The following is a 23,847-nucleotide window of genomic DNA, read 5'->3' as shown; positions in this document are numbered from 1 at the left end:
AGTGTGTGAGGGGTGACGTTCATGATCAATTCACTGCAGAGAGGACACCACACAGAAACACTGCTTCCATGGGAGGCAGTGGGACATTGCTTTACATGGCAAACCCCTAGCTGAGCCCCTCTGAAGAGCTCTTCCCTAAGGGCCAAAAATGAAAGAATGCAGAAGAGTTCATTGCTTTCACATCAACACAGAGATATCAATGGGCACAAAGATGGACTTCTGCTACTCACAAAAGTTTTCTGGCTCAGGTGCCTGGAGCATAGACTTGTGACCCATGGGGCAGTTTCCCTGTGGAGGTGTGCTCTGTGTTGGCTTTTGTGCCCTCCTCAGGCTGACAAGTTGGTGAGATGCCTGACAATAGGCAGGGCTGACCAGGCATAAAGCATCACTGCCTCTGCCCAGCCCTTTTAGAAAGCGTGTGCCATGGCCCATGGGGGCAGAGAGCTATGAAGGGCTCCTAGTGAAGGGCTCTGAAGGAAAACACCTACTGGAACAGAGTTTGCAGGGCAGGTGGAAGCTGCTACCTTGTCTCCCTTTGTGGAGGTAACTCTAATGAACCTGTATTACCACAACAGTCAGGAGATCTCAGCAAATGCTTGCCCATGTGCTTCTGGATCATGGACTGCTATTTAGCTGCTTGGGGGATGAGAGAGGTGCTTTGGAAATAAGGATGAACTGCAGATTTTGTCATCTCTGGATATCTTCAGATACCTGGTCTCTGGATGACCTAACCCATGAAGGGAAGGGTGAGCTACACGTTCTTCTGGCAAAGATCCAGCCTCACCATGGGCCCGCCTAGGGCAGCCCTTAGCCCTTAACTCCAGCCTGATCCAGCCTGTCTGAGCCCAGGTGAGGAAGACCCATGGTGCAAGGAAGCCTGGGCTCTTGGGAAGAAGAGGCTGAAGTGGCAGCAGCAGGCTCCAGAGGGAGGTGTGCACAGCAGAGTGCAGGGACACCACTGGAGAGGGTCTATTTCAGTGTCTTTATTTAAAATCATATCAATTTATGAACGAGCAGCCTTGAAAGTTCTCCATAAAGCTAAAATGGTTTCTACAAGAGATTGGTTTCAACAAGAGATTCCTGGCTCCCTTGTACAAATTGCAGGTTTTGCTCCATCATCTACTTATTTTTCTTTTCCTTTTCACTTTTTTTTTCTTTGTGTACCTTTCCCTCCTTGATCGCTCAGTCAGAAACAGAGGAAACCGAGTGTAAAGGGAAATGCTGACTATTTTGCAAAGGTCTCCAGATGATGAAATAAACAAATCAGAAACAAAAGCAAACACAGAAAATATTTTTCCTTTATCTATGCTTTTAGTTATTCTAGAAGCTACTTGTAACACTGCTTAAGTCAAACTTGTTACATCACAGGTGTAATTTTACACTAGAGTGGCTCTTTTTTATGCTAAACACGCATGATCCATGCAAATACAGGTGATGTTTTTGCCTGATACGTGCCTCATAGCATGACAAGTGCACAAACACTGCAAACTGCCAGAAATGTAGTATAAGGGTGATGAATACTGTGGGCACTGGCCTTGCTTGAGGGACCTCCCCTCCCCATCCTGAGCCCTTGCAAAGATCTGGCTGAGGTTTGCTCAGATATTGACTGTCATTTTGGTGGTCTGAATGGGATCCAGCTTGTGCGCTGCTCTTGTGGGGCACACAACCTTTTTCTAATGGATGGCATTAAACCCAGAAAATGAATACTCAGGAGTTACATAATTGCTTGGTCATTGGCCTTCACCCCCTCCTACCCCCGCTTCTCACAACAGAGATATATACTTTGACAACAAACCTTTTCCTGAGGTTGAAACTTTGTATAAAACGTATGCATTCCTAACCAAATGAGCCTGACAGGTGCCTGGAGGCCACACAAAATGCACGATATAAAAACAGGCTAAGGGGAAAGGAACTGACTTATCGCCATCAAAAAGTAATATTTCATCCTTAACACATCTTCAAACAGTGGCAAGCCTGCTGTCCCCTGAGAAACCCTTCAATTACATCAGCTTAAATTCTAGAACGTTCTATAAACTTTGCCCGCTGATTCCCGCTGTCTTTAGGGCGGCTGCTGATCTGCTCACCCAGCAGGGCTCAAAGCTCCCGGTGCCCGTGCCCGCAGCATCACTCCCGCGGCATTCCACCACCGGCGGGCAGGCCGGGCGGCCGCCAGGCGCTCGCTCTGACCCCGAGCAGCCCTCCGGCTCCGGGGAGAGGAGATTCCCGGCCCTCCCTGCGCCCGGCGGGGCCGAGCCCGCCCTGCGCATTGGCCGCTCGGCGCGTCACTCCCGGCGGCGGCGGGGCCGGACTTCCCTTGCTCGTCGCCGCGGCGGCAGCGGCGGGGCCGGCGGCGGGTGAGTGCCGGGAAGGGACAGCCCGGACCCGCGGCCGACAGGGTGCTCGGGGGAGCCGGAGCCAGAGCCGGAGCCGGGGCTGGGGCGCGGCGGAGCCCCCTGTCTGTGCCCGCCGCCCTCCCCGGCGCAGGAGTCGCGTCCCCGGGCGGCGCCTCCGCGGGCCGGTGCGGGGAGCCGGGGGCGGCCGCTGCTGCTGCTGCTGCTGCATCCCCTGGGTGCGGGGCGGGCAGGGCTCCGCTGCTGAGGGGTGTCCGAGGCCGCTGCTGGCGGTCCGGGATCGCTGTATGTGTGTGTGTCCGCGGGGAGCGGCGGCCGGGGCGTGGGAAGCAGCGCCGGCAGCAGCACGGAAGCCGAGAAGCCCGTGTTCGGGGTGGTTTTCTTTTTTTTTTTTTTTTTTTTTTTTTTTTTACTGGGATTGCAAAATGGAGGTGATGGGTGGCAGGGGGTGTCTTGTTTGATTGTAGGTATATGCTTTTAATTTTTTTTTTTTTTTTTGGGGGGGGGGGGCACATCCAGCTTGAGGGCGCGTGGTTGTGCAATGGAAACGCTCCGTTCCTTCTTTAACTCATTTGCTGATACACCTTGTGTTCTCTGTATGCTCTATAGCCTAGTTTGCGCTGGACTTTTGGTGGGACTAAAACGGAGGCAGAAGGAAGAAGAAAGTGGGCTTGGACCCTTAGTGGCAGAAAGAAGCAGTAAATTCCGTCATTGTTGAGCAACGCTGATAGAAGGAGCACATTTACTAGCTGAAATCTCACAAACAAGAGGGAAGGAAAAACTTGTTTATTCATGCCCTGCCAGTTGGCAGATCTCTTTGTTTAGAGAGCATTCAGCCCTGAGTGTTGCTTGTTGCAATCACGGTATTTACTTAGCTGACTTTCCCAGAAACGGCGCAGAGTAGAAGTGGCTTTAAAATATGCTTGTGTGATTGTGTGAAGAGACTGTATATAGCATAAGAGCTATTGAAAAGAGAGAAGGGGGAAAAAAAAAGAAAGCAAAATAAAACACATCCTGTCATGATTGTACATGCAGCATTATTATTTCACCAAACCAGGGGGGTGGCTTTTTCACCAAAAGATATATACTTAGTATGTCAGCTGAGCCTTATTATAGCAGAGGGTGGGTCTTCCACCCACAGTAGATTTCCTCAAAATATTCCTCACAGTGTGAGGTTTTCCTAGCTGTGCTGTGTACATCCTTCACTGTTTTGATGGTGGATTATTCTTGGAATGTCAGGCTTTGAGAATGTGGCCTTATGCCTTCCCCCCTCCCTTTTCTTTTTTTTAAATGTTTGTTATATATGGGGATTCTCTGCAAAGGACCGGCTTTACTGCATTGCATCTTATTTCTGAAACACGAATATCAAGCTGGTTGTGTTGTGATCTGTGAAGAACAGAAATAGGTGATGTGGTTGAGTACTGCAGTTCTTGCAATCCAGTTTTTGAAAGGAAGTGGGAACTTTAATGCCCTAACTGATGCATTTCAGAAAAACATCTCCCCTAGGGGTTTGTCCTCAGAAGATAAAAATTCAGGTTTTTTAAGGAGTATTGAGCTAGGAATATTAACCACTTTTAAAATTTCAGATAAGTGAATATAAATCATATCTATATTTTTATATATATATATATATGTGTATGTGCAGATGCGTGTCTGTTAGTGCTTGCCTACACCAGAAACTCTTTAATGTAATTGTTTTAGTATAAGAAAGGTATGCAGCTTGTAGAGGTAGTTTGCACTGTAACATGGATTTTTACTTCCTCTGCTACTGTCAGAGAAGAGTAACTGCCTTAACCAGATTGGAAATCAATTTCACCAGAGTGTGAAATTGTCGTTTAAAGCCTCATCGTGTTTCAGGACACAGTTCTTACTTGAGCACAGAATGTATTTAGACCTGCAGCAGCTTTTTTGGGACAGAGAAAAAAAACCCTGTCTTAAAGTTGTGGTTTTAAAAATGTGCTATGTCTTCAACATAAGGAAATTCACTAGGCCATTGCACACTCAAATGGAAAATGGCTATGTTGGTTTTTGCTCTCCAGTGGAAAGTGCTCCCCATGAAACTGAGCTGCACAGGGATTTATCGGTAGAATGTTTGGAGGATGGGGGGGGTGAAATTCGATAGAGATGATTTAAAAAAACTAACAAAAAAAATCTAATGAAGACTAGATTTTCTGTGTCTGCCATAGGGATTGTTAAACTTGAGGGGCTTCAGAAAATGTGGCCGCATGAATGAGGGTTGAACTCTGAAATATCACCCCAGCATTTGTATGGATTACTGGGAGTTTGAACTCTTCCTGTTTTGAATAGTGTCTTAGCTGGAGGAAAAACATCTCTTACCAATCACGTCACATCCCCGTGCCCATTAGCAGCAAGTTCTTGTGTGGAATATGAACATAAGAAAAGCAATTAAAGTATTTTTAGCATTTTTAAATGAAACTAGCACTGGGGAAGACGACTAGTCTATAGGGAGCAGACCGTTGAGGAACCCTTTCAGAAGGTATCCCAAATTAATATTTAGCTCATGTTGTACAATGTCATTGTAGTTAATGTTGTATACTAGTGAAATCTTTTCAACTCAGAGGCAGTATCCATTTATCCTAGCAGGGAATTTGACCTTTGGATCTTCAGGATTGCTGTTATTGTTCTGCTTATATCTTTTTTATATCTTCATAATAAGGCAATTCCCCAGGCTGAGGGAAATGGCAGTCCCAGATTTCTGCTGTTTCAGGTGTCAGTTTTGAAATCATTCCCTACCACCTTCAGGGTATTGATCATGCATTTTTGGTTTGCTTTTTTTGTTTTGTTTTGTTGTGATAGAACATGAAGTTGGCTATAAATGTAGAAGTTGTGCCATTTAAAGCACGTGTACACGCTTCAATTTTCTTGTGTCCCACGGCATTCCTATTCTTAGCATAGCCAGTGCAGAGGGTATCTTTCATCAGGGTTTTGTGCTGAGGGCAACCAAATGCAGAGTGTACACCATGACTGATTTAACCAGGCAGGGCTTTGTAGCATCCTGCTTTTTCCTCTTGGTGCCTTGGAGCTGGCCAGCGATAAGCACACATGAGGGTGTGAATGAACTGAATTACGCTATAGAGGAGCAAGGGCTGGTAGCGATAAACGGGGTTCACAGCACCATTTAAAGCACCTAATAGGAGATCCAAGTAAACGGTTTGTGGTAGGAAATTGCACCACTTATGAAGTAGTAACTGGAAAATCCAGACCTCTCCCTCCTGCTTCCAGCTTAGTCCTGCCTCAGGGGAAGTTACTGTCTGCTGACAAGGAAGGGTAGTGTGGTAAGAGATGAACACCAGTTACTTAGGGCTTATATTAGGAAAGGCTTTATTGCTAATACCTAGAGCTTGAATTAGCACCAGGTTTTGGAAACAAACTGAATGCGTGTTTCCTGTCTGCTCAGAGTGGGAGAAGGAATCTTTGGTGTTTCAAGGGTTACCTTTTGGTTTTCTGTCCTATGCTAAGATAGGAAATGCTGCTGATACTGTACATTGCCTTAACTTAAAATTTTGCATGGTGTGTCATAAGACTTGATGTCTCAGGTATTTCATTTTCTAATCTTCTTTCTTCTTCCCTTTGCAAAAAAAAAAATTAATTAGTTTCTGGCTCAATCAGAGGAGTTCTCAGTGTCTTATTAATATAGTATGCTTACAAATAACCCAAAACTATTGAGATTAGGAGTGGCAAGGGAGTGTTACTAAAATCTTTCACGTGCTTTTTCTGGAATGCTGTTTCCCTCCCCCCAGCTCTTATGCATTAGCATCCTCTTGTCATTATTAAATTCACTCTGAGTAATTCCTTGGACCTTTTCTATTACTATATTTTTTCCCTTCCCGTGTTACCGCACTCTGAAATCCCTGACTTTCACTGAGCACAGTGCAAGAGATAACACCTGACTCCTGGCAAGCTGCATCAGTGTTACCTGTCCATTGCTGTCAGGGCCAAGCTGTCAGTGTGCTGCTCCATTTGAACTCCTGTAAGTGTCCTGCTTCTTGGGAAAGCCTTGCTGCAGTTTAGGGGTGTGTATGTATACATGCACAAATTCGGCTTGCAAGAATGTGTTTACTTGAGCAAAGTACTTCTTAAATTTGGTTTATCAGAAATAACACGGTCCTGTGTTGACCAGTACACCACATATACTGTGTCAGTCTGTTCAGGACTAGTCTGACCACCTTTAAGATAATTTTTAAAGATTTCTTTAGAAGTGATTGAAAATATGACGCTATAATTCTGAAAGTTCGGATTTGGACCTGTTAGTCTAAAAAGCGTTACGGTTGGTTTGGGAAGTCATTTGATATTTGGGTTTTGAAGCAGAGTCATTTTTCTGAAGTAAAAGCTCAGTCTGCTGGGCTTCAGAACACTTCTGCTGCCTTGAAGATGGCCAGGGCATGAAGGTGCTGATTCAGTATTAGAGCTGAGCTGTCTTGATTCCTCTTTGTCTGTGTAATGCTTTACTGGCAGTTTGCAAACCTGACAGTCATGCAGGAAATGCCTTTTCTGTTTTTTCCACCTCCTGCCATGAGCAGCAGGATCTCTGTAGGATCAGTTGAGGAGTACTTGCTTCATTCACACTCATTTCCCTGTTTCTCTTGCCCAGGAAGGATACATGACTTGCTGAAAAGAGAGAAAATGCTATGCTGGGGCTACTCGTCTTTTGGACAACCTGGGATAGGTAGTAACCTCCAGGTCATCATTCCTGAACCACAGGTGTATGGATTCATTCATGACAGAAATGTCAAGGAGGTGGCATGCGGAGGAAATCACTCTGTGTTCCTGTTGGAAGATGGGGAGGTGTATACCTGTGGCTTGAACACCAAAGGTCAACTGGGGCATGACTGTGAAGGAAGCAAGCCAGGTAAGTCTGCTTTTTATATGCTCTTCAAACTGTCTTGAGGCCGGTGGGCTGAGAAGATTATGGAAGCTGCTTTGTACTGATTGCTCTAGAGCTGGAGCAGCTCACAGAGCTGATAATCATGTCACGTAACACCGTAATGATTTTGAATAATACTAGCTGGCTCTGGAGAGCTAAAGCTGAGCAGCATGGGTGAGGAGACAGGTCTGCTCACTTTGTCTGGGAAATGCATCAAAATAGAGGCAAGAGCAGATGGTCTCAGGGCAGATTTTGTTATTTGGCGTTATGGTTCCTTTTCACAAAAAAAGAGAGGGCCTTGAGTCACGAGCGTCTTCTGCTTCTGTCTTTCCAATTGCACTGCATCCTTATGCTTACTCTTGTTCAGTTATTTCTGGGAATTTTCTCATGTATGTCAAAGAGTACAAGTGGATCTGTATTGAATATAGTTGTGTAGAACAAACTTGGTTTTGACCAAGAGGGTTTGTAAATTTTGTCTTCCCCTCTTGGAATCTCTTGTCAACTTGTGCCTTCACCCCTTCATGCTTTCTTAACGTGGAACAAGGTCATTGTAGCATTGTGTTCCCCAGACTCACCTTGCATTTTCTTTGTTGTGTTCCAATGGGCAGAACCCATGAGTGCAGAACCCGAGGCAGATACTGCTTCTCCTTCCCAGGGTGGAGGAGTGATATAATTGTGAATTGTTATTTGAAGAAACCCTGAAACCTTTCTCGTGGACTCTTTTGAATGTTGACCTTCCAGTTTACTTTCCATTAACTTCTTGTTTTTGGCGTGTGGTAAAGATACAGGTATTTCTGTTTCCATAATATAATAAAAATCCTGCTGTGGGTAATTAGAACAAAAATTCCTCAAATTGCAGACTGCCCTCTGTAGGGCTTGGAGCTTCTGTGGCATAACCTGTTATTGCACGACAGAGAGATAAGATGTCTACAAAATAGCCACAATTCTCCATGTAGTATGTGCAAATCTGACTTGACTGATTCCATTGCTCGTTTTCTCTGTCAATGTCTTTTATCTCTTTCTCAAAATGGGGTGGTAGGTGTTGGATGCTGCATGACCAAGGTGGGCTGGTTTAGAGGAGGTGACCTTGAGTCTGGCCTCTCTTGCTTTTCTAATAAGTGGATTCTAGGCAATTACTGAAAGAGGTCTTGATTATCAGGACTGGCTAAGTCCTCTCTGTGCTCAACACACTTTATCTACTGAGGATTGGTAAATTTAGGCCCTGGAATAAATGAGGTGCTTAGTGAAAGGAAGACAAGCCTAGTGAATATTCAACTCAAAACGGTGAGGATACTTCCTCCTGCAAACCACCCAACTAGCCTACCTACTGTTTTACCCATAAAATAAAGCAAGCATAAGATGATGTTGAAAATGAAAGATTCACAGCAAGCAGAAGGTCAGAATCGTAAATGGATCCATGAAATGGATCTCACCAATTCTTGAATGCTGAAGTGTAGACCTCTATCCTGCCTTCAGCTAGGCTTGTAGAAAAGGGGCAGTCTGAGATTTTGAAATAGAAATAAGAAGTTCCCTGTGTTTGATCCCAAGTGCCCTTCTTCTGCCCTTTAAATAAAGGGTCTGTCACCAAGATGTCACACCAACTTGCAGTTATCTTACAGGTTTCATTTATTCTGATAAAGGTTGTGCAGTGCTACTCTCTGAGGGGCCTGTGGCCGCTCTTGAGAAATCATGTATCTCTACCAACACAGCACTTCTGACTGTGCCTGCAGTGGGATTTCTGCTGGCTGGGACAGTTGGGAGGGATGTGCTGTAAAACAAGGAACAGCTTCTCTTTAGAGGCTGTTCATGGTGAACAGTCACAGCAATCTTTATGGTGACAGTAAACTTGGGGAGAGTCCCATCCCAGATATTGCTGTGTGTGGGTCTGTTTGTCTTCCAGCATTGGGAACTGAATTTCTTAGTTTTCTTCTGCAAACAGGAACAAGAAGAATCAAGCCGTCCTCTTTCACCCCCGCTTTCCCTGCATGTGATAAAGACAACCTTACACCTTCTGTGTAGGAGGCTTGTCAAAGATCATATTTTCTGTTTTTGTGGACCTGTGAATGAAGCCATGTCTAATAGGTAGTGAAGATATATGTGTGGAACATAAAGTCCTGAGCAGCTGCAAATTATAGAGAATACTGTCTGAAGTAGAGAATGGGAGAAATACCTGGAATTGGGAATCTTGCAGCTACATCTCTCCAGCCTCTGCTGGACAGAGTAACATGGTCTGAGGTCTCTTGTTTTTTCTACCCTGTGGCTTGCTTCTGCCAAGCCTGTGAGGGCAGCTAGAAGTGGGTGACCTCTGTCCAGCTCTGGAAGTGAGCCATGTCTCCTGATTCCAGAAGCTGTGACATAGTACTGACTGTCCCCTTCAGGCAGCCCCTGGAGCCCTCTGGACTTCAGAAATGTTTACCATGGCCTGCAGTGTCTTGGTTGTGTTTGAGAGTAACACTAAGACAGGAAAATATGCAGGGGGTCTTGAACCTTTTGAAGGCTCTAAGACTTCATAGGAGCAGAGTGATCTCCTTCCTGCTGCCTAAGTCTGTGCTCATAAGAGGAAACTCTCTTTTGTTTCTTACACTTTTTGTGTCTGTACATAAGACTTATGCTGCCAGAATGCTAAAGGCTTCAATTAGTATTTTCAGAATATATGGTCATGTTGCTTAGAGATGGTTATTTTCCATCATGATGCTGGCTTGTGAAGAGAATTCTCGGACTTTACAGTGCAATGAACATGGATCCAACCCTGTTCTCCTCCCACGGCTTGCAAGTTTTACTAGTGACTTAAAGTGGGAGAAGAGTTATTATATATGCAGTGAGTGCTTTTGAAAACTTTGCATCTCTTTCTTCCCTTACTACATATTCTGAATAGGTTTTTTCTCTTCTTCTGCTGTCCATTTGCACATGGATCCTGTAATAGGGTTTAATTTTGCTTCTCATTCATGCTACTCACAAAAATGTCAAAAACTTTTGTTTCAGCAGTTCCTCTTGGAGGAGCCCTTAAAGGGCACCTTTTGAAATGAAAGAAAACTTGTTAATTAAAAAGCTGTATTTACTGTAACATCAGCTGACCTTGTGAATGTAATGCAGAGACAGGGATAGCATCTGGCAAAGTGATTTTTATGCCTCTCCAGTTCAGGGAACAGAAATTACTGGGGGATTGTATTCTACTGAAAGAATGTAAATCAGTAGGTGTTTATTTTCGGAGCCCCTGGTGGTCTAGTGGTAAGGGCGCGGCGCTGTCACCGCCGAGGCCCGGGTTCGATTCCCGGTCAGGGCCACTCCCGGGCAGGTGGGGCTCGTTAGCCCTTAAAGGCAACCCACCTACGTCCTGAGGACCTCACTGCCACCGTCCAAGCTCGCTTGGCCCTGGCAGATGAACCTTAGGATTAAAGGGTGGGCTCAGTTCCGCGCACACTGTGTCTCACCTAAAAAATCCAATGCGCAGGCTGGAAGGTGGAAAGACCTTCCCCGGATCTTCGCTCGCGAAGACTGGCCATTATATTATTATTTTCTGGAAGTGCCCTTTCCTTGGATTTTACATTGTGGTGGAAAAATTAATATTTAAGATGTCTAAGAAGTTTATCCTAACTAAAAGAACGTTCCTTTTGACTAAAAGCTAACAGTCTGTGATTGTTTGACTCCCTACTTTTGACAATACCATAGTAATACCAGATGTGCTACTCCTGTGAGCTCTACAGGCTATTTACCAATTCATTAGTAAATTCATTGTTTCATTGTTACAAATTCATTGTTTCTTCGAATTGTGGTGATTAGCAAGCTGCTTACTTGAGGAGTCCTTCCCTCTTAGGGATGGATATCTGGCTTTGTTAATATTTAAATAGTTGCTTTTCCTCACCTTTTCTCCCCACCCCACCCCTCTCTTTTATCTCCCTGAAACAGTCTCTACAATCAACTTGGCAAGAATGTGGAAGGGTAGATGCTGTTCCAGAGTTCTCACCTTGACCGTGGGCTGAGTTATAGAGGAGTGTAAAGCAATGAGCTGGTATTAGCAGTTCGTAAAGCTTTAAAAACATGCTTGAGTCTGAGATGAGGGACTTGTTTTCAGGTCTAGAGATTTGTTGTCTTCACATAATTTGGACTTCATTTGACTTCTGTTAGCGAGAAAACCTGGGCTTTGGTAATTAGTGTTTCAAGACATTTACAGAAAAATGTCTCATGCCGAATTTGCCTCAGACCTTTCATCTGGTAACATACAGTGGACCAGTTTTCTTCTGTCTAGTTGCTAATGTGCAGGGGAGCAGGGTTTCCTTGTGCATTGTGGAATCTATCTACTCATAACTGCAGGATAGAAATATCATAATTAAGTTCATTTTCTTTCAAAAACCAGGAAAAAACACCACCAAACCAAGAAAAAAACACTACAAGATCCAGATCCTCTGGATTTCTCTGACCTTTCTTTTCAAACATAAGTCCACTTGTCCTGAGCTTCTGCACAGGGTTACAGCAACCAGAGATCTCGGTGCTCACTGCAAATGCCTGTGAATCATAAACCCTGTAACAGCTGAGAATTCAGATGTGCGACCTGCTTGGAAGGACAGTCTGTGTGAATCTTCCTCTTTTAGTTTCTTCCTGGTGGGTGAGAAGTCAGCCAGGAGGCCCTGCTTGTTCTAGAGGAGAGGTGACAGAGCTTGTGTTTATTGGGAGCAGGTTGCAGACGAGGAGCTGTGACACCGAGTACAGAAAGTTGAGAGCCACTTGGTGGGATGAACAGTGGCCAGAGAATTCTTAGTTCTCCCTGCCTCTCTCCTCCTTGCATGACTGAAGCAGTCCAAAATAAGAGCTTAAACACCAGCAACTCCAGGAGGTTCCACTGAGCAGGCTTTTCATAAAGTATCTGGGACAGTTTCATCCCATGGTTTGGGCACGAAGCTGAGGCTCAGCACACAGCTACTGCAGCACTTCCCAAGTGCTGTGGTCTGTGGGAGTCCTGCTTTGTATTCACCCCATTTTCTCTGCATCCCGAAAGCAGAGCTGTGTCCTGTAAAAAATGTAATAGAGAGGTACGACAGCCCTGGTTCAAGGCATCAGTCCTGATAAAGGCTGGGAGGACATGCCTCAAAATGAACGTGCTGAGGGATCTGTGGGAAGGAGAGGCCTGTGTAGAGTCAGCCCTTTGGTGTTGGCCTGCAACTGCTGACATCAAACTGGAAAAATAATAAAGGAGTATGACAAAATTTATGTTTCAGCACCCATTGTAAGTGTTATTTGTGAAAAGAGTCAGATTATTAAACTGGCCACCCCTTGCAGGGTCGGGTATGTTCATTTGTACTCAACGCTTTTGCTCCTTTGGCTGCTCACAGAATCTGACCAAGCTCTATGAGGTTATTACACCTTCACTAGTGACTGCAGCAACATGAGCTTGCTTTAGGGTGTGTCCATTTTGTCTGAATTGGTGTTTTGGGCTTCAGAATAATTTTAAAATTAGAAGACAGAGATTTAAAACTGACTTCATTTAGAAACAGTGGGTGTGTGGCAATAATGACTGTCCCCTTTCTTGACACCACACTGAAGCTGAAAGGTGAGTTCAGGATAAAATGGGTGTGTAATTTTGTGTGTATGAGGGGGTAAAGGAAGATGGCAGGAAATAAGCTGGAGGTGATAGACAAAAGTTTTCTGAATGCCCCAACCTTTTTGGAATCAGAATACTTGTCTCTGCTGGACAAAAGTGCTGACTTCATTAAGCTAAATGCATAGGGCTGAGAGTCACAGCTTCTAGGAGAGATTTAATAGTTTTGTGGCTGTTGATGCTGGAAGTTGGGTTTTCTTGTCTTCAGGATGCGTGTGACAAATCCTACAGAATGCTGTAACAGCCTGATACTCCACCTTAAATGGTATTGGAAATAAGATTTTATCTCAAAGATCTGTGTGAAACTGCTTTTTATCAGAAATAAATTATTTTTGCTAGCTGAAAAGATCTGTGAAGAAATGCTTGCTCTCTTCAACACCTGACCTACCTTTGAAACAACTGCCTACCTATATAAACTCACTGTAAAGGAATGTACAGATGATCTCCTTTTCTCAGAATACCTATTAGATAAAATTAATAAATAATTTAAAAAAAAAAGTTTGATAGCGCTGCATTCTTTACCCCCTTTTTTCCAGTCACTGTGCTTCTTTGCAGTAATGTATTTTCAAGCAGTATTTGTGAACCTGATGGGAATGTCCTTGAAAGCAAGGGCAAGGGTGCTGTACTGAGTCTGCACTGTGCAGGTGTGGCTTTGTCCTGCTCCCATGCAAACCACTGCAGGATTGAAATAAATGAAAACAGAGTGAGGAACACATCAAATGCTTTTGAAAATCATATGCTGCTTAATCAAAGCCTAGGGCTGCCACGGGTGAGACTCTGTCAAGTGTCACTGCTTTGCAGTGTGTAGTACTAGCACATCAAATCCAGCATCGACACACATCCATCTCCCTAATGCCCCCTTACACCTCTACTGTCCGCCCTCACCCTGTCACTCCAGGGTCTAGCACATCCTGCTCACGTTGGATTTGCTGCCTTGGAGCTGTTGTACTTTCTGGGGTGTACATGGTGGACCTTGAGGATTTCTCAGTAGTCATGGCCCAGTCACAGCTTCTCTGCTACCAGTGGCCAGCAAGCCTGGCTGGGTGACCACATTTACAGCAGTAACCTGAAGAGAAAAACAGTCTCTCTTTGAGTTTTCTGAACACACGTATTTCCTGTATTTCTTTTGCAAGTCCTGGTGCCTTCCCTCTTTGAAAGAGCTACCCTTACTTGTTTACCTCCAGGATCTGAAGCTCAGTTCTTCCCTCTGGCAGCTTGTCAGACAAGCCTTCTCTGCCCCACCAGCCCTTTCCAAGAGCCTTCTCCAGCTAACTGTGCCCATGCCAGTCTGTCTATGGCTCCTCAAAGAGTCTGTGCCCCCTAGACAAAAGGCAGTGATGTAGGGAAGCAAGAGGCTTTCTGTGTCTTTGCTTTCTCAGGGTAGGTGTCTGCATTCACAGCTGCGAGGGGGAGTAGCTGGCAAAGCGTAGGGGAAGTGACACCCTGGGGTGTCGTGGTGGGCTCTCACTTCTTGCTCTTACATGAACACAAGCGGCTTTATAAAGTGAAGGCAGTGTTAATAACTAAACCAGCCTCTCTCAGATGTAAGACTGTAAGTAGCCGTGCTAAGTAAATAAATAAGCAGTACTGAGTATGTTGTGCAGGGAAACAGTTATTTTGATGTGTTATTAGTGTCTGTAGATGAAAGAGGACTGCAAAATCCTTCGTTACCTGGAACTTCTCAGTCCTTGCCTATGGACTATGTTCCCAGCCCAGTGATCAACAGTGTTGCCAGGGAGTGTCACCTGCTTTGGTCTGCCTGCTGTCCTTTACTGTCCTCCCCTTTTTATTTTTTGTTCACTGAGTCTACTCTCTGTTTACATTTCCTCCCTTGTAACAAAATTATGAGTCTTATAACGCTGCTGTTCTTTGATAAGGCTTCTCTTGATACTGCTCTGCTTTCCACTGCAAATGTAGCACCAGTTCATGAAGTTCAGGAAAGGAAGACCTCAAGAGCTGCAAATTGCTCCTTGAAGGGTATAGTAAACTTCAAGTATTGAAAGTTGGAGGAAGTTATATGTGAATGTAAGCATTTGCTCTCTCCATACTTCAGAGCTTTTGCCCCATCCTGAGAGAAGTTTCAGCATAAGGTGGACTGCCATGCATGGGTGAGAGCAGCAGGCAGAAAGCGAGGGTAGCTGTCGTACAGTGGAGATGGGGTTTGCTCTTGGAGTCTCGTGCTGTTGCAGGTGCTGAGCACAGTGCTTTTCCCCACCCTTGTGTGCAATAGTGTCACGTAGTCTGAACATAAGATGCAACAGGCACATAATGTCTTTGTAGAGAGGCTTGGCAAGGAGGAAGAAGGGAGGTTGGTAAAATTGTGGAGCTGGTGTCAGGCAGGGCGGTTCCAGCTGCCTACGTGTTGTGTGTCTTGTCTGCCTGGCCGTGACAGAGACTGTGTAGAGTCACCAAGGTGTGTTCTTGAAACTGTACAACAGCCCCTGCCTCCTCCCTGTGCACCTTCCTGTGGTATTACTGCAGAAGTGTTGTGAGTGAAGCCACAGGAGCAGTTTTAGCTGACTGGGTGAGATTATGTTTTCAAAAAGCTCATGACAGTTTTGCGAAGTCTGTAATTTGTTTAAGTGGTTTATAGAGTCTGATTTCTTCATCCTAGTTCCAGACTCCAGATGTTGCGTGTGACAGCTGTGAGTAGTGTGAGATGCCTAGGTGGTCAGAGTTGAAAGTGTGCAGGGGGAAATCAAAAGGGTCATTCCTGGGAGCTTTAAAGGAGAGAGGGAGAGGCAAAAAGGCCTTGGCAAACAGCATGATCTCCCCTCCTCAATTACCAGTTGCCAAATGGCAGAATCACACTTTCACTGAGAATGATGTTTCCTGGAAGAGTTGGTGAGTGTACTTGTGCTGCTACTGCTAAAAAAATACTGGTATTTTACAGGTTTTACCAATAAAAACACTGAATAACTAGAACATTGAAGTTATGCTGACAAAAAAAGGAGAAACCTTCATAGGGGGAGGGAGAAATCTTAGGCATGCCTCTGTCTTAGTGCACTTCTGATTGCAAGCATTTTGATTGCTGCACTTTGTTCTCTTTTCCTCTTTCCAGTTTCATTAAAACACTCCAGCGTGTTTTAGTGCACGGCTTACTTTTTTAGGACTGAAATCATGAAGCTTATCACAGCCTAGAAATACAGCCAGGATATCCATATGCAGAAACAGCTCCAGGATGTGCTGTTGGAGACCAGGGAATCAGCAGTCAGCTGAAGTTCACTACTTAATGTATAAAAATCTTGTCAGGGCATTTGGTAGATCCACTTGTTGTGTACTTGCTTTTTGTACAGTGGCTTAATAAAATGCTGATGATTGATAAGTTTGGGCTGTAGTGTTTTTCTCATTTCCTCGTTGTGCTTGTTGAAGGCAGTAACAGATTTTCATGGAGTTTTTGGCTGTTGAATCAAGCTTCCCTAAGTGCTAATGCTGTTAGTGTCACCTTGTTAGATGGTTTAATGTGTTGGTGTAGTTCATCTCCAAAAGGAGAGAACTTGGCTCCTTTCCTATGAGAATTAAGGCTTTTCAGTTCTTGTAGAGTAGAAAGGTCCTATGGGTGAAATTTGCGTGGCTGTTGGTGTCTGATGAAATATTCAGCTGCCTTGTGTCTTAAAACATTTTATCTCACAGTTCTGATTTTTAGATCTCAGTTGCACAATGCTCACTCATCCTCAGTGTGGATGTGGACTATACCAACAACCATGCAATGCAAAGAAATTGGCTCATCTGTCCTTAGACTTGCCAGTTGTTAGTATTTAACCCAGAGGAATTTCTTATCTTACCTTACCTGTTTCTTTCTTCACTTTGTTCCTATCACCATCTCTTATCTGGGCAAGCTAGTAAGACACTTATTTTAGAGAGCTTGTGGGCACTTTCCTTGCTGACAGCAACAACCAAGATGAGCAAAAGCTCCGAGTTTCTTGTTGTTGAGCTGGGAAGGCAACGAGAAGTTTTGGCCAGGTGTCCAAGCAGACTGAAATCACTTGAAACTCTTCCAAGACACAGCTTCTTCTCACCACTGAAGAGATCCAGATTTTGACACTGAAGGTGCAACCTCAGGGCTGGTAGTTTCTCAGGCAGTAGAAGCCATCTGGTGCTGTTCGTGTACATCCCAGTACACATATGGCTGAAGGATTTTACCACGTCCTCTAGCAAAAGCCTGTCTTGTGAGCAGCTGGAAGCTATACATAGAAAGGGTGTACCAACTCTCTGATAAAATTACTAGGAGCAGGAAAGCTAATTAATCATTCATTGCCTGTGAATTCTAATTAGAGCAGTATAACTGAGTTCTTTGTGCTTCTAGCAGTCGCAGAAACTGAAAATCTTGTATAGCTTTCCAACACCATGGGGGCAAAGCATAGGCCCTGTTTTATAAATAGTGAAGCTATGGACTGAAGGTGGGCTTTTCAGGGGTTTTCATTCTTAACCCAGCTTTCCTGCCATTTCCAAACCTTCAAGCTAAATGCACCGATTGTTAGAAAGCTGAGTTATAGAAACACGTGCCACTTATCCTCAACTTTTGCAAACTGAGAAAACGAGAGCAGTTCTGAGAGCAGTTCTGGGAAGCAGGCCTGTCACCATTTAGAGATGGGCTGTCCTGAAGGCATTTTATTCCAATGTGTATTTTATGAAGAGATCTGACAAGGTTAAGACCAAGAAAAGTCAAACCTTGATATGTCTATTTGTGGTTCTGTGGGTTAAAGTGGACAGAAGAGAGAAATGAAAGTTGGAACTCCACCAGATGTGAAGAACTGATAAATGACTTCTGACCATTGGTGCTGTTTTGAGACAGCTGACAGCTTCAGAAAGAAAAGATTGTGTCAATGTGTACTTCTTGGAACTTGTGGGGTTTTGTTTGTATTTTGAAAGTTTTATGAGGTGTTGAAATACTGTATTGCATAACTCCTTCAACCCTTCCCTATTGCTTTCAGGGTCTTGTTCTGCTTAGTTTTGTATATAATTGTACCTGTTAAGCTCCACTTGACTGGTTTTATTCATCTATTACCGAAGACATACTAAGAATAAACTTTACCCTTTGTACCCTTCGTCTCAGTGCAATGATACATCTTTTCTAAAGAATGAATAATGGTGTCGTGATGCTTTGGAAATTAAAACAAACGGATACAAACCACTAAAACATATCATATCTTGATGTGAGGAAGGGGTGGGAAGTCAACGAAGTAGTAATTGTCAGATGTTTTTGGTAATACTGCCCATGTTAGCTGGGAGAAGGTACAGGCGGAGACTTGGCAAGCCTGACAATGAACTGGGACCCTTGTTGGACTGCTTGGACAGTCTGTGCCCCCAGGGGAAGGCTGGCATTTTTCCATCTCCGGAAGGAAATGTGTATGAGTGTGTGTAAAACTTTTAATTGTTTGGCATTTACAGGCAAGCTGCTACTGACAGGGTCTTAGCAATGTGCTGTGGCAAGGTGGGCCATACGCGTACGTTTCTAAAGGCAAAGAGCTTCAGCTTCAAGACAGGCATGTTTTTTTGTCTGTGGTTATCCAGGGTGTCTAGATGAGACTGTACTCTGTTTCATGGGTGGGCAGTGCAGTCACTGAAGGCTTTCAGTGACACAGAGCAGCCTTTCAAAAGAAGTTGATATTTATTAGCCCCTTGGGATGGCACATAAGCAAGGTCACGTTTGTGTTGCCAAATTAAACTTGAGATGGAGCCAGTGGGGACTGAAACAACCCTGGATTTCTAAGCCTTTTGTATGTCCTCTCAGTTTCCCAGTGTGTGAAGTCCTTGCCCCAACCTCATACCTCAGGGTGTTCTTTCTCTATTTGCAGTATTGCTGTGGTCAGGCTCCTGCCTCCTCCAGCTCCTGACACTGATCTTTACTCACTGGAGTCTTCTCTTGCCTTCCCTCAGTGCTCCAGTGGTTCAGGGTCAGCTCGTGGTAGTCCTTCTGCAGCAAATAAGATGTGTATACTTACTGTGGCAAATACTGTTTTCCCAGGGAAGAAATTAGCTCATTCATGCCTACAGGTAGCAAAACAGTCTCTATTATGGGTGCCCCAGCATCCCATATTGTCCACATTTGTTTCTTTGTTAGACTTGTGATGTCCTCTGGAGTGTTGGGCAGTGTGCAGGGACCAGCTTTGGAAGAAGGGCAGGCTGGTGAGTTTATGATCACTTTTAAGAGCTCACTTGCTCTGGATAACAGCCAAGTCTCAGTGTACCTTGCCAGCAAGATTACAGAGAAATGATAGGTTCATGAGTCAAAGGGTTTTCCTTGGAGGAGTGGATAGCTTCATCCTTCTCTCCTTTTAGTGGTGTAATCCTCTCTAACAGCAGCTTTTGTTCTGGGCCTTTGGGTCTCAGTACAGAAGCACACCTGTCTGAAGTTAGGTGGTGTGTCTGGCACATTGCAGCAGGTGTTTTTCGTCTTACTGGATGACTGAGAGGAAGAGACCATAGCCACATGTGCTGCTGAGATCCCTTGCCCGCTGTTTGTTATTGACCTTGGCCAGCCCTTACAGCTGCTGGTTGGTTGGAGCTCACAGATAAAAATAGGCTCCCCAAGTAATATATGCAAATGAACATAAACCAGGCTGCCAAGCAGTACCATAGTTGGACACCTAAGGGCCCAAGTGTGGAAGCTGTGTGTATTATTTGAGGACAAAATGTGTTGTTAGATAGGAGGGCTGAAGGGAGATTGGATAGCAGGCAGGTCTCAAGTCCCCCTGGATGTTTATGTTCTTATTACTTGTAAACTGCACCTGCAGTGAAGCACACGTTCAGGGGGCATTTTCCTCTGCTAGAATACGTATTTAAATAATTGTCACCTTCTTCTTCCATAACACCCATTACGGATTTTTCTCCTGCTACCAGACTTAAAAGGCAAGCCCTCCTAGGGAGGTGCCTTCCTCCTACATTTATTTAAGACGTGTAGATTGATTGGTGTGCAGATTTTGGTGCTAAGAGTGTTAATGATTTCTGGATTCCCTTGATGTGGGGTATCATTTTCATAGAATGGCACGTAACTACTCTTTGTTTCATGTCACAAGCGAGACTTCAGTAAAATTGGTCCCTGCATTGTAGCTTACAGGGTGAAATCTTTCTTCATCCAACTGGAACATTTGTATTTATTCAGGGAAGAATAATGAAAAGCAACTTTGCTTCTGTCTGGTGTGCAGAGAGTTTTTCCATCAGTTGTGTAATATTTCCATTTGTAAAAACTCTATGTAATGAATAAGATCTGTTTATAGATATTATAAGAGTAGTTGTCAAACCTGCTTCAGTTGCCTAACATGATATAATGATGAGAAGTCAGTTGTGGATATCTCCCAGAGGACTGAGTGATGATATTTTTCTTTTATCTTTTATACTTCCGTTAAGGCCTTCTTGCTTTGCTTCCTTTTTAGGGGACTTCTTTAATGAGTGTTTGACGACAGTGGTAGTAATAGGTGGACAGGTTCAAACCTGTTCCAAAATTAGTACATGGGATGTTGTAACACATCCACATCAAGCAGTAAAGCAAGGTGTGGTGTATGGGTTGTGGATGACTTCCAGCTTTGTGGATGACTTATCTTCATTGGATGTGAGAGCTATGGAAGGTCAAATGTGTTTTACAGGGTCTGCTGACTTCTTGGTCTTGGCTGATCCCTGAATCAACACCAAGTGAGAAAACCTCAAATCTGGGAAGTCTGCTTGTTCTTAAATAACGTGATAGGTGGTTCCCTGTGTCTGAGGCTGTCTGTATGTGTCATTGTGCTCAGGGGCATGTACCTGCCTGCCTTCTATGACTGTCAGACCAGGCTTTCCAAAGAGCTCAGCAGTGACATGTTTTCAGTAAATCTGGTGCTTTTTCTCCTGTAGGAAGTCTTTTAAAACTAAACTGGGTATCAGTGCGCTCATTTGAATGGCTCTGCATACAGATTTGCGTAGACCTCTTGTCTTTGTGTTACTGTGAGATGTCTGAGAGGTGAATCCTGAGACCACAGAGGTTCTTTTTTGTTTCCCACAGAGCAAATTGGAGCCCTGGCTGGGCAGCACATTGTGCACGTGGCCTGTGGGGAGTCTCACAGTGTGGCACTCAGCGACCAGGGCCAGCTCTTCTCCTGGGGCGCCGGCAGCGATGGACAGCTGGGAATCACCACTATGGAAGATGCAGTGATGGTGCCAAGGTAAACATTTAACAGGTTCAGGTTGAGGAATTAAGGAAGCTCCTTGGGAGGTGATACATCAAGGGTTGCTCACCTTCCCACCTGGCTTTGGTGGGAGGGTCACTTTCTCTCAGTGGGGCAGTAATAGTGCACTTCTCATGTAGGGTTGTAAGGGTGATTCCTTCTCCTTTTCAGTACTGTTCTGGTGCTCCCTGAGCACCCCCAGGACTCAAACAGTCCTCAGGAGGTTTGGGTAGGACAGACCTTCTGTGTGCAGGTGGTTGAGGCATGGAAAAGAAAATTGGAGTGTGCTTGGCTTCCTCAATGAAAAATGCCATAATGTTTTGTATGGAGTGTGGAGTTGCACGAAGGAGGACTCAAAAGCAGAAATGCTGTGAGACCAATCTCTCTTCCAGTCCTTAGGACGATAGGAGAGACATTTCAAGAACAGGAAAAAAAATTATGTGGCTGAATGAAATGGCACTTGAGCTCTGAAACTCTTTTTCAGTGTTACCTGTCAGCAGCAAAGCTACTGCACCATTCTACTACAATTCTGAACAGTGAGTGTTTCTCAGAAACTTTAGGATAGTGCCCAGTTTTATTAACTTACTTATTTAACATCTCTTACCTGTGTCAGAGAACTAATAGGCTTAAGTGCAAGGGCCTATAGAGATGGTGGTAGGGGCAGAGGCCAGTGGCAGACACCAAGATTTCTCCATCCGAAGCAGTTCACGGTTCTCAGCTTACCACCATAGTAATGGCAACTGGTCCCTTTGTACTTCATGGTGTTTTATCATGCTGTGTTAACAGCAAATGTAGTCTGTTGTTTGTTCTGTCACTGCAGATCCAGTGCAGAGCAGAACTTTGGGACATCTCTCTAGCATGGCTGTTATTGTTGAAACAGTATTTAAAGGAAGAGTTTCAACTACGAAAGATTAATGTTTGAGCTGAAGGACTCTTTGGGAAGACAGTCCTTAACTTGCACGTGGTTCTGATATAACTAGAGAGAGACAGGCTCTCATGTCAGTATGACAGTGCCATTTAAAAAAAAAAAACAAAACATTTTTGTGAAATAAGTTGAACCTTTGGCATCTGTACAAAGCACTGAAGAGGTTTTGGTGTTGTAACTCATAGGAACTGCTAGGCTCCATGACAACATGAAAAATGTCAGTGCCTGAAAAAGAATAGTAAGAGAGACACCAAGAAACAGCCGTTTCCACCATTTCCAGATGGTTGGATTCAGTGTTACAGTAGGAAAGGTAGCTGAGTTAGTAGTGAAGTGTCTAAAGGTCTCCACAGATTTGCGTCTATTATGTATGGATCTGTATCACCTTCAAGACTCTGTTCTTCAGTTTCAAAACTGTGGGATGTGTGCACATATAAAACAAATATCTGTGTGGAAATCATAGTTTTTATCTAAGATGATGCTGTATTTGTGGACACTTATTCTAAAATAGTGTTGTTGTCTTCAGGTTGATAAAGAAATTGAACCAACAGACGATACTGCAGGTTTCCTGTGGGAATTGGCATTGCTTGGCTCTGGCAGCAGGTACTGTGTAACATTCACTATTAATTACCAAAATTTGTGCTGTTATTTTGCACAGTGTCCAAGACTGCATGTTTCTGCAAATAAATCAAGGACACCCTATACCCTGACTGCTTTCAGGCCACATGGGATGCTATAAAATGGATCAGGTACCATGATTATGGAGGAAGAACATTGCCAGTACTGTCAAGAAAGAAAGCATTACACACAGACCACCCACTGTCTCAGGGGTGAATAATGACAGGAACACTTAGAAGCTTTCCATCTTGATGTAGAAAAATGTGTGTAATTAATGTCTTTGTGTTGAAATTATCCTTGGCTATTACTCTTCTGTGTGCAACATGTGGACTGTTCTTTGTTGCACTGTTTAAATTACAGCAGTTGTATGTTGTATTTTGCACTTAGTTGCTTGTCTGGCTTTTAGCTGGTGGCTTCAGGCTGTGCTTTTATTTGAGCAAATAATGTCTTGCTTGATTTTATTTTAATTCTTTTTTTATCATGAGGCTTGGGCAGGAGCAAAGCCTCCAGCACTTTTTCCTGTTCATTTTGACAAACTTGCTTTTCTGTTGACTGGCTTTTACTCACCATTCCATTTCTTTCCTTGTTTCAGATGGCCAGTTCTTCACATGGGGCCAGAACCACTATGGTCAGCTGGGCTTGGGCAAAGAATGTCCCTCCCAGGCCAGTCCACAACGTGTCAAGTCTCTTGATGGGATTCCTTTGGCTCAGGTTGCGGCAGGCGGAGCCCACAGTTTTGCCCTTTCTCTCTCAGGAGCTGTGTTTGGCTGGGGAAAGAACAGCTCGGGACAGCTGGGACTGAGTGATGAACGAGGTATGAAAATTATGCTCCCAGGTGAAAGAAGGATAGACTACTTTGGCCTAGGATCTCCTTTTGCATTGACAGTGTATTTTTGGTGAATGGGTATGTAATGCTCAGCAACTCCTCTTGGGATGAGACAGCAGAGAAACAGTCTCTGTCTCTACTAAGGCTTTTCATACTTTATAGGAACAGAAACACATTTTTTTTTGCCCTTCTGGGGAAGTGAAGGAGGGTTGAAAAGAAAGGTCTTTCAAGTGTGAGTGTCAACATGCAGTCATCAAAGGAAGGGCTCATATTCTTTCTCCCTCCTCTCAAAAATGCTTTGTCCATATTTTGTTTAAAGTTGGTGGGGAGCAAAGGCTCTCCCTGAAGAACAGCAGGCTGAAGCCACCCCCTGTTTGCCAATGACAAGTGAGCATCTGTATGCTAAAAAATGATGGCAGCACAGAATAACCCCACGTTGTAAAATGCTCTCTAGTTTATTTGTTGCACAGTTTTTGAGACGTATGGTACAATGGTAGTTTTTTCAGGTGCC

At 44.2% G+C, this 23,847-nt stretch overlaps 1 protein-coding gene and 1 non-coding gene across 8 annotated transcripts in view; both read left to right on the top strand.

Annotated features, from left to right (window-relative positions):
• The first annotated feature begins 2,288 nt into the window (after window positions 1-2,288).
• The window catches only part of HERC3 (HECT and RLD domain containing E3 ubiquitin protein ligase 3), a 48,084-nt gene continuing 26,525 nt past the window's right edge, over window positions 2,289-23,847 (top strand). For 3 of the 7 annotated variants that reach the window (XR_007631864.1, XR_007631865.1, XM_050338612.1), the window contains exons 1-4: window positions 2,870-7,221; window positions 20,808-20,967; window positions 22,419-22,495; window positions 23,103-23,324. Coding sequence is in view for 4 of the 7 variants with exons in the window: in XM_050338612.1 (XP_050194569.1) it covers window positions 6,813-7,221; window positions 20,808-20,967; window positions 22,419-22,495; window positions 23,103-23,324 (868 nt within the window). In the remaining 3 variants the exon portion in view is untranslated. Of the gene's footprint in view, window positions 2,355-2,867; window positions 7,222-20,807; window positions 20,968-22,418; window positions 22,496-23,102; window positions 23,325-23,847 lie in introns of those variants that run through there. The other 4 variants (XM_050338610.1, XM_050338611.1, XR_007631866.1 and 1 more) reach the window with 4 other exon arrangements.
• On the top strand, window positions 10,447-10,519 carry TRNAD-GUC (transfer RNA aspartic acid (anticodon GUC)). The gene has a single exon. It is a non-coding gene; the product is annotated as a tRNA-Asp (tRNA).

This window comes from Myiozetetes cayanensis, unplaced genomic scaffold (genome assembly GCF_022539395.1).
Source record: "Myiozetetes cayanensis isolate MyiCay16 unplaced genomic scaffold, myiCay2020 scf7, whole genome shotgun sequence".
Classification (NCBI taxonomy): Eukaryota; Metazoa; Chordata; class Aves; order Passeriformes; family Tyrannidae; genus Myiozetetes; species Myiozetetes cayanensis.
This window is presented reverse-complemented; position numbering and strand designations above follow the sequence as displayed.